Source organism: Phlebotomus papatasi, chromosome 3 (assembly GCF_024763615.1).
Source record: "Phlebotomus papatasi isolate M1 chromosome 3, Ppap_2.1, whole genome shotgun sequence".
Lineage (NCBI taxonomy): Eukaryota > Metazoa > Arthropoda > Insecta > Diptera > Psychodidae > Phlebotomus > Phlebotomus papatasi.
The window spans coordinates 9,715,436-9,730,952 of record NC_077224.1 but is presented as its reverse complement, the minus strand read 5'-3'; the positions used below and the strand labels follow the sequence as shown (position 1 = coordinate 9,730,952).

General features: G+C 32.2%; 1 protein-coding gene across 1 annotated transcript in view; it reads right to left on the bottom strand.

Moving 5' to 3' along the window:
• LOC129806644 (proton channel OtopLc-like) overlaps positions 1-11,135 on the bottom strand; it is a 28,910-nt gene extending 17,775 nt beyond the window's left edge. Inside the window, exon 1 of the mRNA XM_055855377.1 lies at positions 10,755-11,135. Coding sequence (XP_055711352.1) covers positions 10,755-10,892 — 138 coding nt within the window. The 5' untranslated portion in view covers positions 10,893-11,135. The remainder of the gene's footprint in view (positions 1-10,754) is intronic.
• Between the last annotated feature and the right edge of the window lie 4,382 nt (positions 11,136-15,517).

Here is a 15,517-nt window from a genome sequence, read left to right as displayed (position 1 = left end):
ATTTCGCATTTCATCTCGGACAAAATGCACATACATGCACGTGTGCAGAGGATCATATTTCAACTGGGAATGGATTTTTTCCAAGAAAAGTTGCGATCGTGTAAGTGTATTTTACTAGGGCCATCAAGTCTTGTTCGAAACATGTCCTAGTGCATACAAAGAAGGAAAATCTCAAATTTCATCTTTTTATCACGTATGGTGTTTTTCCAGTAAAATATCGTACAATTTTGAAACTTTTATGAGACATTTTTCATTGCATGTGTGAAAAATAATATTTGAATTTCGCAATATTGGATAATTTTTTAAGTGATGCATAACTTGAACTGGATATTTCAACCAAGTGTGTAAAATTGTTGTTATTCTATAATCGACAGTCAAACCAATAAGTTTGTTTTACGAAAGATAGGCCAACCTAATTCACGGAGAATACATATTTCGGATACACAATAACATGGTGAGTTCCATATTTTTTAATAAAAAAATTCATAAAAATTATATTTGACGTAAAGTGTTTTGCAGTTTTTGATAAATCATAATCCTACGAAAGAAGAAGCTGAGAAAATTTTGGAAAGATTTACACGAAAAAGACCACATTCCGATGACCCGCCATCTTGGATAGAAGAAATTTTAAATAAAATGGAACGTGACATAGCTTCTGAGAAGTTACACAAAATTCAAAGGAGTGAGGTAGAGGAGTCTAACAAAGAAGTTGAAGATCAACTCATGTGTAAAAGAAAAGATAAGCTCACAGAAAAATACTTTGAAAAACAGGAGAAAAATCTTTACCTTGTAGAATATGTGACTGATTCAGAAGGAGATCAAGTACCTGCGGAAGATTTTTTATCTGATTTTGAGGAACAAACGTTATATTATTCTAGGAAACCTGCTTCAGATCATGTATATTCATCTGAAAATTCTAGTAGTGAGGTATAATTTTCTATATCATTTGCAATAAAAAGTTAAAAGTATAAATTTAGAGCGTTTTTAACCCAAAAATCCCTCTCCCCTTTCTTTCTTTCGTTGAAAATTGTTCATTACAAACATTTTTCACAATTATTTAACATGGTGTATCTTAAAAAATCACTCAGAAAAAATCTATATCGCAATGAGTACGCACAGCTTGAGACAATTAGCAGAAGCTTTGGCAAAAGAAAAATCAGAGTCTGATTTGGTGCAATTTATTTTACATAAAAAGACAATAGCGCAAATGATCGGCCTACTTTATGAAAACAAAAATGAGATTTTACGTCGCGGTGTAGTGGAAAAAATTTCAAGAAAAATGAAAAATGGAAAAAGCATGACTATTTTGGAGAAAAAACAATTGATGGTACAATTCTTTAACACTAATGATGAAAATACAATTGATAATTTGTTCGAGATATTCTTTGGCGATCAAATTTTGGATTGTGATAATGTAGAAGCAGAATACGATATTGTACAGCAATCACATAAAATCTGCAAAATATGCTACAACAATGAATACGATACCGCTTTCCTACCTTGTGGACACGTTGCTGCTTGTCAAGGATGTGCTTCAAAAACAAGACATTGCCCTATATGCCGAGAGCCATACGTTGAGACTACAAGAATATATTTCTCGTGAAGAAAACAAAAATGAAGTCAACATTTTTTTTGTGTAATGAAAAACTACAACCGACTAAGTTATAAATAAAATTGATTGTAAAACAATGAAATGAGTTTTCTTTCGCATCTGATCAAAGTATCATTATTTTTTTTGTTTTTATGTTGCCATCAACATGAGGAATCATGTGAATTGTTTAAAAGTAGTTGCATGCAATCGAGTAGATTTTGTCAAAGAAGTTCGATACAATCATTTTGATTGTGCTATAAAATGTAATTAAAACAATCCTGCTAATGCTGCAAAGAAAAAATCAGATTACGTTGAGAAAAAATGACAGACGCCACTTTGAAGTTTTTTTTTCACGTGAAGAAAATATTTTGATGCAGAAAAAATGCAAGATGATAAAAAATATGATATCTCTCTGCAGATTTTTTTATGTTGGTAAAATTTTTCAGTGCATTTTCATATTGATTTTTTTCATGATGCATCAATGAAACATGTCGTGTTTTTCTTGATGCATAGATGAAACATTGTGTGATGTTGAAATAATTGATTGTAAAACAATTTCTTTTCACAACAAGACAAAATTCTCACAAATAATTTTATTTCATTGACTTTAATCTTGCTCACATAGCAAATAGGTGTGATTATGAAGGAATCACACCTAATATGTTGAGATGAAAAGGGAATGTTGGTATAGATAAATATTGGCATAATGCATAACCCTGGTGCAATTGAAGTTTCATTTTTTTCTTCATTCTTCTTATCTTAAGAGGATTCAGATTGCAAATATACAAGATTAAAACAATTTACATTTACGTTTTCTCATCTTTTTATTTGACATCATTTGATTTTTATACACATGTTACATTTTAAGAAATATTTGATTTACTTGCTACAAAAGGAATTTCATGAAACAGGCGAAAATAATTGACTGGTGGATCAAAAGTATTGCTGTTTGAAAAATTAGAATTTTCCAATCTTTGCACACCTAAAGATTTACAAACATTGCTGTATCTCTCAAAATATTCTTGTACATACCACTGTACAGAACTATTGTAAATCAAAGTTGCATTTATAAATTCAGAAAGTAACATTAATTTTTCAAATTCTGCAATATTTAGAGATAAACGATCAATTCCATTATTTTGGCTGAGAATAAGTAGTTCAGAATTTTCCACAGCGCAGTAACTACGAATGTTCACGCAGTTGTCAAGTTGAATATTCAGCAACTCCAGTTTCATGTTGGCATCATCCTTTCCAGCATCCTCTCCCAATAATTTCCTTAAAGTTTGTTCATTGGCACAGAACGTTGTCCATGTATTTTGGGTGAATTCTACAGCGTCAATTCCATCCCAGTAGCTTACGGCACATATTTTAGCAACTGGTGAAAAATTCTCTGGAGAAAACCCGATCGTGATAAACAATGTACATGTTCGATTTAGAAAATAGGTGTATGCATTCAGTAGTTCAGGAGTTGTATTTTGTTGTCGATTTCTTGCATATTGTTCCTCATCCTTTCGAAGTTCCTCAGCAGGATCAGGATTATATTTGTTGAAGTGCTGCTTTGCCTTCATTACATTTGGAACTTGATGTGATCTTTCTTTTGTCTCCATATTTTCAGATAAGTTATTTTGTGATTTATCACTTTTCACTAAGAAAATGTCTTCCACTCATCAATAAATCAGGGATACAAATGAGACTTTTTTTCCAATGTTCAAATTCCTATAAAATATTTTAGGATCTTTTGATCGTACTGACGAAATTTCCCGAGAAAATTATGCAAACGTATGCAAAATGTTTGTTTCATACACGATGAAACATGTTTGGACATGTCATGTCATGTTCATATCTCAGAATAAAGTCTAGAGGTAGGATGCGAGGGGCAAATATAACATTTTTCTAAATAACAAGTGAAGTTACTTTTTTTTAAATTGTTTTTCAATATAATAAATAAAATTTTGTTAAGATTTATTCAGGGGAGGATGAAGCTTTACGGTCAAGAACTAAAATTAATAGTATTCAGTGATGAAGTGCTAGTGAGTGCAAAGCTAAATTTCTTTTATCAGTGTAAGAACGCAAATGTTTGACTTTATTTTAGTGAGTATCGCTTGAATTTTATTTTTTATGCCTATTCTACTGAGAGTCATCTTAAAAAAATTGATCTTCTACTAAAGAAAGAGGATTTCATCTTCGATTTTGTGATATGTGCCACAGAAATAGACATAAATTTGATAATGAGTCATCAATGAAAAATGCATAAGTTAATTCAGCATCCCAGGTACCGAATTATAGAAGTGTATACAACATTTCATTCATAAAAATCAATTTTATATGAAAAGTCGGTTCCTATTTTATTTCACTCTGCTGCCATTTCTCCAACATAATCAAATTCTTAGGTAAATATTGTACATATATTTAAAGATATTTTTCATTTTGCTAAATTATAATAAGAGAAAACACAAATCAATAATTCACTTTGAATAATTTTGTTCTGTAATGTTGTAAAAATTCTCTAATGTCAGAGAAAAAGAACATTGTAATACAAAGTTATGAGAAATCTAACACTTTTTCCATATTTTCCCACTTGCGATCAAGAGAGTTAAATGATTCATACACAAGACAAGAAATTTTGCCCTCATTGACATTTTTTCATTCATCTTTTAATTCTTTTATTTGATGCATGATACAAGAGATCATTTTCGAATAATCCCACAATTGTATAGATATGCATAGCAACATCTTTGATCATCAGTTTGTTTATTTGAAAATTGGGGATCTTAAACCCAGATTCTTGAAATTTCATTGCAGTCATCATCTGATATAAGCAGAAATTCAATAAATTTTCACGAAATTTATCACTTCTTATCTGAAATAACTGAATGAAAAATATTTTTTAGACAAATTGCATAAAGATCGTTTGATCGTATCATCAAGAGATGTGAATGATGTCAGATATAATCAAGTAAGTGCAAAAGTATGATATTTTTCGGTAATTTATGTTACAATTTAAATAAAAAAGACAAATATTGCAAACAATATTGAAATACGCAAGCTCAAAAGTTGCATGCTTTGAAAAAAAACTGATTACATGCAAATCTCAACTCAATGACGTTTCAATATCTATTGATCAATATCCAATGAAAATGGTTTAAATTGCATGACGGCATCAACATCATGCTGTTCAATAACCAATGAAAATTATTGATAGTTCTTATCGCCAGTAAAATTAGTGAATATTGCGAAATTCCGCTCAATTTTATAATTATATTGCGCACTGCAAGACATTTTTCCATGTTGCTTCATTCCTCTGAAGGAATCAAATTGTCGCGCAAAGACTCATATAAATAGTCTCTCCCATATGGTCTCGAGCGCGCGAAAAGGTCTCAAATTGCATTTGCATTTTTCCACACTTGGACAGTGCATAAGCCAGAGACTAGAGAGAATCCCGCTTACTGCATAGGAAAGACTTCTGGCAAACCTTCTATCATGGCATGAGTGGCATAATGGATAAGGTGCTGGACTCGCAACCGAGAGGTCTGGTGATCAATTCCCATGGATGGCAGATCTTTTCTCATATAAATTATATAAGCAGAAAAAAATTACATGAGAAAGAGTCCACCAAAGTAATTTCCGTTAATTTAAAATATTCAAAATGTCCATCAAAAAGCGCAATATCAAAAAGTTTTAAAGTTCTAAAAAGTTCAAGATGGCCGTCTAAAGCTTACAGTTTAAAAGTCCAATATGGCGACTGAAACGATTCACATTCAAACAACAGTATCGTATTCCATAGCCAATGAGAATGTTCTCCGCAATAGGACCGTGCTTCATAACCAATCAAAACGCTTGCCCCCCTCAACAGTATCATGCTACATAAGCAAGCCACGCCCACAAAACAGGATCGTGCTTCATATTCAGTTAAAATAATTAACCAAATCTCCGCCCACAAAACAGTATCGTGCTTCATAACCAATCAAAATGCTTCCCGCAAAAGTATTGTGTTCCATATCCACAAACAAGCCACGCCCACAAAACAGGATCGTGCTTCATATTCAGTTAAAATAATTAACCAAAATGCAGAAGAGGAGAAGGAGGGGAGGAGCGCGGAGCGGGGAAACCGACCTGCACGTAGACCACCCACCAGAGCTATCGATGTGGCGTCACAAAACAGTCTCGTGCTCCATGGAAAGCCACGCCCACAAAACAGGACTGTGCTTCATTATTACTACTCATATGTGATGTGTTTTTTCTGCCCCAACTTATAGTCATCCATTTGGATGTGATGTTGCTAATATGGCATGGATGAAGGATAGGCTATGGAGTGGTGTCTATTGGGTCGTTTTGTGCTGTCTTCAAGAGTTTAGTTACTTCGACAAGCGCCACAACAACGTTCAATAGAGTGGCTCAATGTGTGGCGTTCGTTTGAAGGGAAAATTTGTTTGATTTTCCGCTTGTTTGACTCAAGTGAGTGTGGAAGAGAGTACCTCAATGATGGACCAGGATGAGCACAAGATGAGTGTGTGCTTGGATTGATTTATTTGTGGGCTGTGTCAGCATGAGGTGCTACCCATGCTACCTTTCCTTATTTTTCAAACCACATTCACAAGTTTATCCTTTTTTTTGCTACAACTCTGGCTATTTTTACATTTAAACCATTTAAACAGTCCCATTCCGCCAAAGTGCACACAATTTCCACCACTGAACTCAGGTCTTATTCTTTAGCATCTCCTGACTTTTTTGCACCCTCTTTTACTCTAAATCAAGGGTTGATCATTCATTTGAGAGTAGTGTACACGTACACTTCGCGAGAGTATTATCAATTTAGGATAACTAATTATATACAATAAAAAAAGCAATGACATGATTGATATGACTGTAATATTCCAAAAAATATATATTTGTAAAAAAGTATAACGAAATTTAAAATAAATAATATATATTTGAAAAAGTATATTAAATTATTTCTTAATATTCCATCAGATTGAAGTTTTTTTCTTGGAAAATAAAAAAAATAAAAATAAAAGTCAAGAAACAGATTTGATTTAATCAGAAAATAGGTTTTTATCCATATTTGGTAATTTTGTAAAATAAATTTTTTAAAATACCTTAAAACGTTTAAAATGTTTAGTATAAATCCGATTTTTTTATATAATCGTAATATTTCCAATAATATTTTGCAATTCGTCGGTGAACTACTCAAGTACTGATTTTTTAGATTATTTAATTTGAAGTTATTGATTTACCAAACGCATGAGAAATATTAAATTTGATTCTATTTTATTATTATAGAATCTATGGATTTTTTTTAATAAACATATTTTTTAAATTGCGCAATGAGCTAAATGATTAGTATAATTATTCATAACAAAACACATTGTTGTTTCTAATGATTAGCGCACAAATAATTTTGTTTGTAAACATTTTATTAAAATTTCCTTCGAGAATGAATCAAATGTAGATTTAGTAATCTCACTCTCTCGGAAATTTGGAATTAGGATTAAATAAATTAGGAGTAAACATTTACAAACAAATGTTATTCTGAGTTGGTCATAATACTTTTAAAAAAAAATACGATACTCAAATAGAACGTTTCAAATAAACAAAAACAATTTATTAAACTTTTTGTAAAAGTTTTTAACAAATTTTTTGCAAAATCACGAACTTGTATCATTTTGAATGCTTAGCATATCAATAATAGGTTGAATATTTCTTTTTATTTTCTTTATTTTTTAATTTACAATATACAATATAATTATAATACTTGGAATTGATTAAAAAATGTAGAACATTCCTAAGAAGTCTTACTTTGATATTCAGTTTTGATTTATTTTTGTTACTGGTGAAAATTAAGAGTGCAATTTTTCTATTTTTCTTTTTATCTACTTATGTTCAAAATAATAAATTATTAAAAAATTTAAATTAAATGATGAATGATGTATATGCCTTTCTGCAAGCTAGTGCTTTGGGAATTTAAATTACAAAAAGATCTAAGAAATATTATTCAGTGATTTTAATTTGATTAATTGATAGATATGAGATCAGAGCAGAAAATTCAATGAAATAAAATTTATCATTGCATATAATTTGTGAAAAAAAAGTTTGTATCAAGATGATACATATTTAAATGAATAGGAAGGGAGGTTTTTACTGCAAATAAATAGTGGCCTTTCCTCAATATTTTTCATAAGGTAAACTATAACATCCCACTTGTCTAACTCAAACCGGGGCTAATTATGCATTGGTCTCCCCTACTTACTAATATTATGAACCAGTTTTGTCAAAATTGTTGAATTATTTTATTTAATATTCCGTCGGATTTTGTATTTCTTTTCTTGTATACACCATTCATTATTTTTAGGAACAGACTGTTAAAATTAATTATTTGGTTTGTTCTAAGTTTTTCTATTTGTCCTAGTTTTATTACCTAACTATTACCGGTATTGCCATTTACGAGTTTTATTTTTTTTACGTATCTCCGACGGCTTTTAGAATCAAACATAAAGCGCATCCGAAAATTAAAAAGAAAATATCGTTTCATCGTTTTCCGGTTTTCTGTATCGATTAAAGAAGCTGAACGGTAATACGGTCTACAGATTTGAGGTTTATTCATATTACTTGAAAAATTTTAAAATACCAATTTGTTTGGAAGTTATAATATTTAGGATTTCGAGAGCTTCGGGAACTAGGTTAGGCTAAACCTATGGCCTTAAGTCCGTATAATGGATGTCGACTTCCGGGATCCGTTTTATTGTTTTTCGGACTAATTCTTCGAACAATTATGAAGTCACAGCTAACTGATAAAATGTTGGAGTATTCTTTCATTCCTCGACATAAATTTGTTAAAAGCTTGGTTAACACTAAACCTACGACGACGTGGCCAAATTGACCAGTTTAAAAACTTTTTAAAATTAACACATGTTTAAACGGTACACTATCACTATCAAAATTTATGAATTTCTAAAAAAAAAATGCACGTAATATATTTTTCAATGTGTAAATTTTAAATTTTTCTCTTTTCCAAGAAAAAATTATTGAGTATCTACGGTATTTACCCTACAGCGGTCTGTAATTTAACAGAGCGCGCTAAACGACCAAAAACGGTCGGTGCGGTTGGTAGGTTTATTGTTAAAGCAAACATTCTATTTTTATGAAGATTGATAAATTTAAATTAAATTGATAATTTTTTTAACTCATAATCAAGATTGAAAAAAGAATGGTTGGGGATTCTAAAGTATCGTATAAGAAAATTTTATTTTAGATTTTCAGAAAGTTTTTAGAGCACATGGTTAGGATTTTAATTGCGCTTTTCTGCAAGAATGCAATTCTTACGCTTTTAGGCTATAATTCTTACGAGAAACGCATACATAATTGCAACCTAAAGAGGGTGTAGTATTTCTGCCCCGGTTTGTTCGTGAGCGATCTTGTTTGAGACAACCCACTTGTCCACGGATTCTAAAGTGGCTCATTCGGTCCCGGGAATTAAAGAAGAATATAGTAGTGAAGTTAAATAAATGGCTACAAGAGAAATTATGGGTTATTTTTAAGAACGTAAGAACTTATCGTGCCGTACCTTCGGTCGTGAGTCGTGAGTCAATTGATGGTGCTTGCGAGAGGTTCTACGGTTTTACTGTACCCCGAGAATCATAAAAAATATTTAGAAATCTCCATGATATTAAATTGCAAACTACTATAATACGTAATTCAGAAAAATTGGAATTCAGTTTCTCAAATAAAAGAACTCAAATTTTGTCCAAAGCTTTCGATCCATTGTACTTAAAGATCCAAGGGTACTTTCTCAGAATTCTTGGACTGAGGAAGTATCAGAAGTATCCGTAGCAAGGGCCGAAAGTTTTGAAGAAAATTTCAGTTCTTTTTCATTTGAGATAAAGAAGCTGCCTCTAACGAACATGAGAAGATCCGAAGTGTCAGTGTAAGAATTTGAAGCTATTTTTGTAAAATTAGAACCTAGAATACTAAGGTAAAGTGCCCTCGAGTCGACCGGTTCCTCGACTCGACCGATGGTCAATATTTGAATGCTTTAATGGTGAATATCTATAAAATTGTCACTGATTCGTATTTATTTATGGAATAAATAATTGTCCTATTAATGTTAGATCATACGCCAAATATTAGTGCAAATATAAATAAATTGAATAAATAACTCTACCGGTCGAATTGAGGGCACTTTACCTTAACTAACTATAATAACTTATAAAACTGTAAAAATTTGATTATCACGCATGTTAATACCCAAGAAGCAATTTTTTCTTAATATAGTCTTGTAGAATTCCTGAAGTAAGGCACTATAGAACCAAAAATCATTTTATTTGCTTATAACGCTCTTGGTTCCATCACTGAGATTACTATAAGTCAAGTGGCGCACTCTTAAGGATCTTAAGAGATTCTATAGGAATTTCAACAGAAAATTCTCATTTTAAGTCTTTTAAAAGTGCACTAAAAGACTTGTTTAATACTTGGTTCTATAAGGCAGCTATTTTGCTTCTTGGGTAGGGAAAGACGCGCTACCTTCGGACGATTTATGCTTCACACAAATAATTTTTTCAACGTGTTATAAATGAATTTGATCCATTATAAGATCATATTTTAATAGCTAGTACAATGCCTCAAGTTTTCAAAAAAAAAAGCTATGGGTCAAATCCATAAGGAACATAGAGAAAAAAATGAATTGTCCGAAGTATGAGTCGTCCTAAGGTAGCACCCTTTCCCCTACTATTGAAATCGTATAGTAGTCATTTCCTTCTTTTGTGGTGTACATTATTGCTCTGAGAGCTTTTCCCTTGATCCTGTCAGTATACCTCCTTACAATCTGGCCGAATTAAGCCAAATATTTACCTTCCACCTTAATTGGCATCAATCTGATAAAAATAGAAACGCGAACAAATCAATGGAGGTGGCGATTTGTAATTAAAAACCAATTTGCCAATTTGTACTTTTTTTGTTTGAGCTACGGAGTTCACTTGTGCCATTGATCAGGAATCACGAGGAAAGGAAGGCCTGTGTCAAGGAATGATGTATTTGAGGTATTCGGTGTAAATTTTTTTCTATTCGCGGGAACCACAATAGAAACACTATGAATAATCGTGGAGTTGATAAGAAAATGCGGAAAGAAGCATTTGTTGGAAGTCTGAACAAAACAACTTTTTGGACTTACATTGGACTTCTCAGTCATCTCGATGGTTGTATCCTGAGGCTCCCGCAGAGATCCAGCATCCGGATAAACGACAGGACTGAAATTTCGTTCACTCTCATTCTTATCCACATTTGTTGAACTCTCCCCAACATCAGTCATTATTGCAAGAATGGAAATTAGTAGCTTTTCTCACTACTACACTTTCACTTTGAGGCGTAGTGTGAATTATTTTTTTGGAGGGTAGAAATGTCTGCGGAAAACTTAAAATAAGAATAACTTTCAGGCACTGCAATTCAAATTGAGGAAAGTTTGCTTTTCCACACAAAAAGACGTTTTCCCTGGCTTTTCTTTTTTTTTCTTTTAGGCTTCCAACACTCCGCGAAGACGGTTTAAGGTGGACTGAGTGAGACTTTTGCCAGCAAACTGGTGGTACAACATAGTCGAAAAAAAAGTTTGATAATTGATTTTTAATTTCAAGATAATGGTGCGAAATCAGTGAAACGTCAATTAATATGTCTTCTTGAGAGACGACTACAAAAGCACGAGGATTTTCTGATAAAACGCCTCAACACCTTTGGAGATATTTGTTAGACATTTTTCGTTTTATGTGTTTTATATGAATTTTTCTCTGTGCTCGTGCATGGTAATATGCAGTCTTTTCCCCCTGTAATAGAGCCTCACAATTTAGTCATGGATGACCAATAAGGGTATCTACAGTCCAATCAAATTCCTGAAGAAGTTGAGCAATTAATGGCCATAACATTATGATGGATAGTTCAAATGCGACTTTTGAACGCAATCCTTCATGAAATGTTCATTTATTTTAGATTTTGCCATCTGTGCATTCTAGGAATCACCCGATATGCGTCAGAAACTTACATGAATTGTGATTCTTATCTTATCCACATTACAATGTGCTCCAAATTGTTTTTCCGTCATTAGACTAAATAAGATTTAGCTGGGATTATAAATTGTCTCAATGATGATTTTTTTTTCTTCAACAAACTCCAAAAGAAGGACGATCTTTGAAACAGACGTAGATAGGTCAAATTTGATAGTGATATATTGGGGTCATTGAACAAATAATTACGTTGATAATTTTAGGCTGTTATCCGGTTTATAAATATATAATTAAACGAATTTCAAAAAGATTCACATGGTTTATGGAAGAGTTGGGCAGTTTATCTTCAGTACTGGTTGTTTTAAATTATGTAGCACATATTCTTGATGTTTTTTATTGGGCTAAATTTTATTTTCAATAGTAAATTAGCCATTTTGTCAGTATATAAATAATAAATCTTTAGGTCAGCAGGAATTTTTCTAGCGTAACAGGTGTTCGAATTGCATCCAGTGAGCTTCACTGAACTTCATTCACTGATTCATTGAACTTGATTCAATTTTGATTGATAAACCTCATCCCGTACAAGAAAAAATAATAGTGTAATAATAATAAGGCCTTGTTCCTTGATGGAATGTTGTGCCAGCATATATATTTATTATTATTATTATTGAAAATAATAAAAGATATAAAATGAACAGTAAAATTTAAAAAGTGGCCATAAACTCGTTTATCATAGTTAAAATGCCAAGATTGCTCATCACTTCTTCATAATTCATTGGCCAAAAATATTTTACTAATTTCTGGTGTTTAGGGGATTCTGAGCCAAAATTTATATATTGAAAATTTTAAAATTAAATGTCTTACATTTGTCTTACGATTGTAGGTAAAACCGACAGTGAGACTTCCATTCCGCTATTTCAGGACAAAATTGTCCTTCCGGTAAACGTCGGTTTAATCTAAAATTAAACCACTCAAGTTTTCAGAGCTTTCGACGCTGTATCGTGTCTTTTTCAGTGAGTGGGTCTTGGTTGGAGGACACGATACAGCGTCGAAAGCTCTGGAAACTTGAGTGTTTTAACTTTGGATTAAACGACCTCACCGACGCTCACCGGAAGGACAATTTCACCCTGGAATAGCAGAACAGATTACAATGTAAAATACGCAGAAGCTTCTTATTTTCATCATACCTTATGCCTCTTTGAATGAAGTTGTAGAACAATAATACTTTATAAGAACGTTCTGCTTAAAAATCTCTCGGATTTTACCCTATTTTCCCCTAAAATTAAAGATTTTTATATTATTTATGCTGTGATCATTTAATTTTGACTGATCATTTTTACTAAAATAGGTCAGACTGTTCAGTATCACTGGTCAGTACCATGGCACCTTCAAACACTCAATCACAACAAATAGTCCGTAGCCCTACTGTGGGAAAAACAGGCATTTGCCTAATTAAAGTAGAAGAAGAAGGTCAGATCGTCAGATTGTTAATAATCTCATCTAATACTGTCCAAACTGCTGCTGCCTTAATGAGTTCTAGTATTCCGCATTGCTTTACCTATTGCGTCATTTAAGAATGCTTATTGGTTTAATACTGATTTATAGGTTACCTAAAAAATTTCAAAATAGTTGAGGAGTAATTGGATTCCTATGCAAGTCAAAATCATGAAAAGCCAAAATTCCAAAAAAAAACCAATATGCCGAAGAGATATATAATCACATATGGAGCAAAATCGTGAAAAGCTAAAATCTTGAAGTCCAAAATCCCTAAAGCCAAAATCTGAAAATCCAAAGTACTGAAAAACCAAAATTACGAACGCCAAAATCTTTAAAGGAAAATAAATATGAAAAGTCAAAATTCAGAATGGACCAAAACCCCGAAAAACCAATATCCCGAAGAGACACAATCCCGTATGGAGCAAAATGCCGAAAACCTAAAATTTTCAAGTCCAAAATCGATAAAGCCAAGATACTGAAAAACCAAAATCACGAACGCTAAAATCTTTAGAGTCATAATTCCGAAAAGCTAAAATACAAAATGGACTAAAGTTCCGAAAAGTCAATGTCTCGAAAACTCTAAATCCTGAAAGCCAAAATTCAGAACTCCAAAATCCTGATAGCCAATATCCCTAAAGCCAAAATCTCGAATGGTCATAATACTGAAAGGGACGAAATTAGACGGAGGATAATGTTTAGAATAATTTCGCAAAATACAGATAATTTCCCTTAACCTCCAATAAGCGCAGGTACAATCGTGATCGTGGGATTAGCTATATTTTTATAAATTCGGGATTACGAAACATTTTGGGTTCCGGCTTTCAGGATATTGGCTTTAGGGATTTTGGTTTTCGGGATTTTGGCTTATGGGATTTTACCGGAACTCATGAAAATATTCTTTCACTAATTTTTCCATATCAAATCCTAAAAAACTATAAAAACAGTATTTCAAAATCAAATAGAACAACTTTGGATTCCTTGGAAAAAATGTTTGAGTTATTATCTGAACCACTTCCAAACAATTCTACAACCCTATTAATAACCTATAAATTTAGTCCGCAATTGAATTGAATAGATAATATTACCAAGTACCTTTCCAAGGAATTTAAAATTGTTCCCTACAGTTTTTTTTTTGAGTTGTTTAGGATTTGATATTGAAAAATTTGTACCAGAAACAGAATATTTTTAGTGTATTTCTCGTATATGATTTACAAAAATAGTTTTTTGTTTTATTAATTTAAAATTATATTTCAACGTTTTCGCGTTAACTGAATCCATTATCACCATTATCACAATTTTAAGTAGATCTACGGTTCCGTCCAATTAAAAATTAGACAACGCCCTCCGTAAAGAATTTAGAGATATGTTGATTATGGAATTTTGTAGGAAATGGAGCATTTTTTACAAAGCTTTATAACTCAGTAAGGTTACAAACATTAAACCTAGCGATCGTTTTTCGTCGATTTTCCTGTCGCGCTCACTTAAATGACAGACCGCGGTAGGGCAGGATGCAGGATACTCAAAATTAATTTCTTGGAAAAGAGGAAAAAATTAAAATTTAAACACCAAAAATTATATTATACATGCATATTTTAAGCTATTCATGAAATGTGATAGTGACGCTGTACCGGGTAAATATGTGTTAATTTTAAAATGTTTTAAACCGGTTAATTTGACAGAGTCTTGGTAGGTTTACTGTTAGCAATCTTATAATAACAAGGTAAACGGTGGAATCGAACCAAAATCCAGAGCTACTCCGATTAAATAGCTACTCCAATAGCTCCACATAATTTCCGAGATGAACCTATTTTAGAATGCCATACCTGTATATAAACCACGCCTTCTTCCTGTAATTTCGTACTTATAGTTGAAATCTAAATTTGATCTCTAAGAAGAATCGGAAAAAAATCCGATCGTGTGTGCAATGCATTATAGCCACGCCCACTTAGAAAAGACACCCACTTTTAGTCTACGCCTACTTTTTTGATATCGTCACTTGAATCAGTGACTAACTTTAACTTTTTTTTATATCTGTAACTTCAATCTTTCACCATTATTTATCATTTAAAAGTCGAATGATATTTATATCTTAAAAATTGTGACTGTATGTATAAGGGACATTTTAGTAGGTAAAATGGGCAATCTCGGACTAATCAACGAAGAGCAAGTACTGGCACTGTATCCAACTGCAATCAAGGTAACGAATAGCTCCCAGACCAACAATATTGCTTTAAAGTCGTATAAGTATTTTAAGGGGCGTGGTCTAATTTTCATAGACGTGGCGTTTGTGCTCTTCTACAGATTTCAGTCGTAGAAATAATTTGCTATGGAAATATTACATTGAAATTAAATATTAGAGACATAAAAATGTAATCCACGTTGACTATAATCTACTTAAGGGGTGTTACCAGAAAAAATGGGTGGAGTTAAACATTAATCTTGTTAA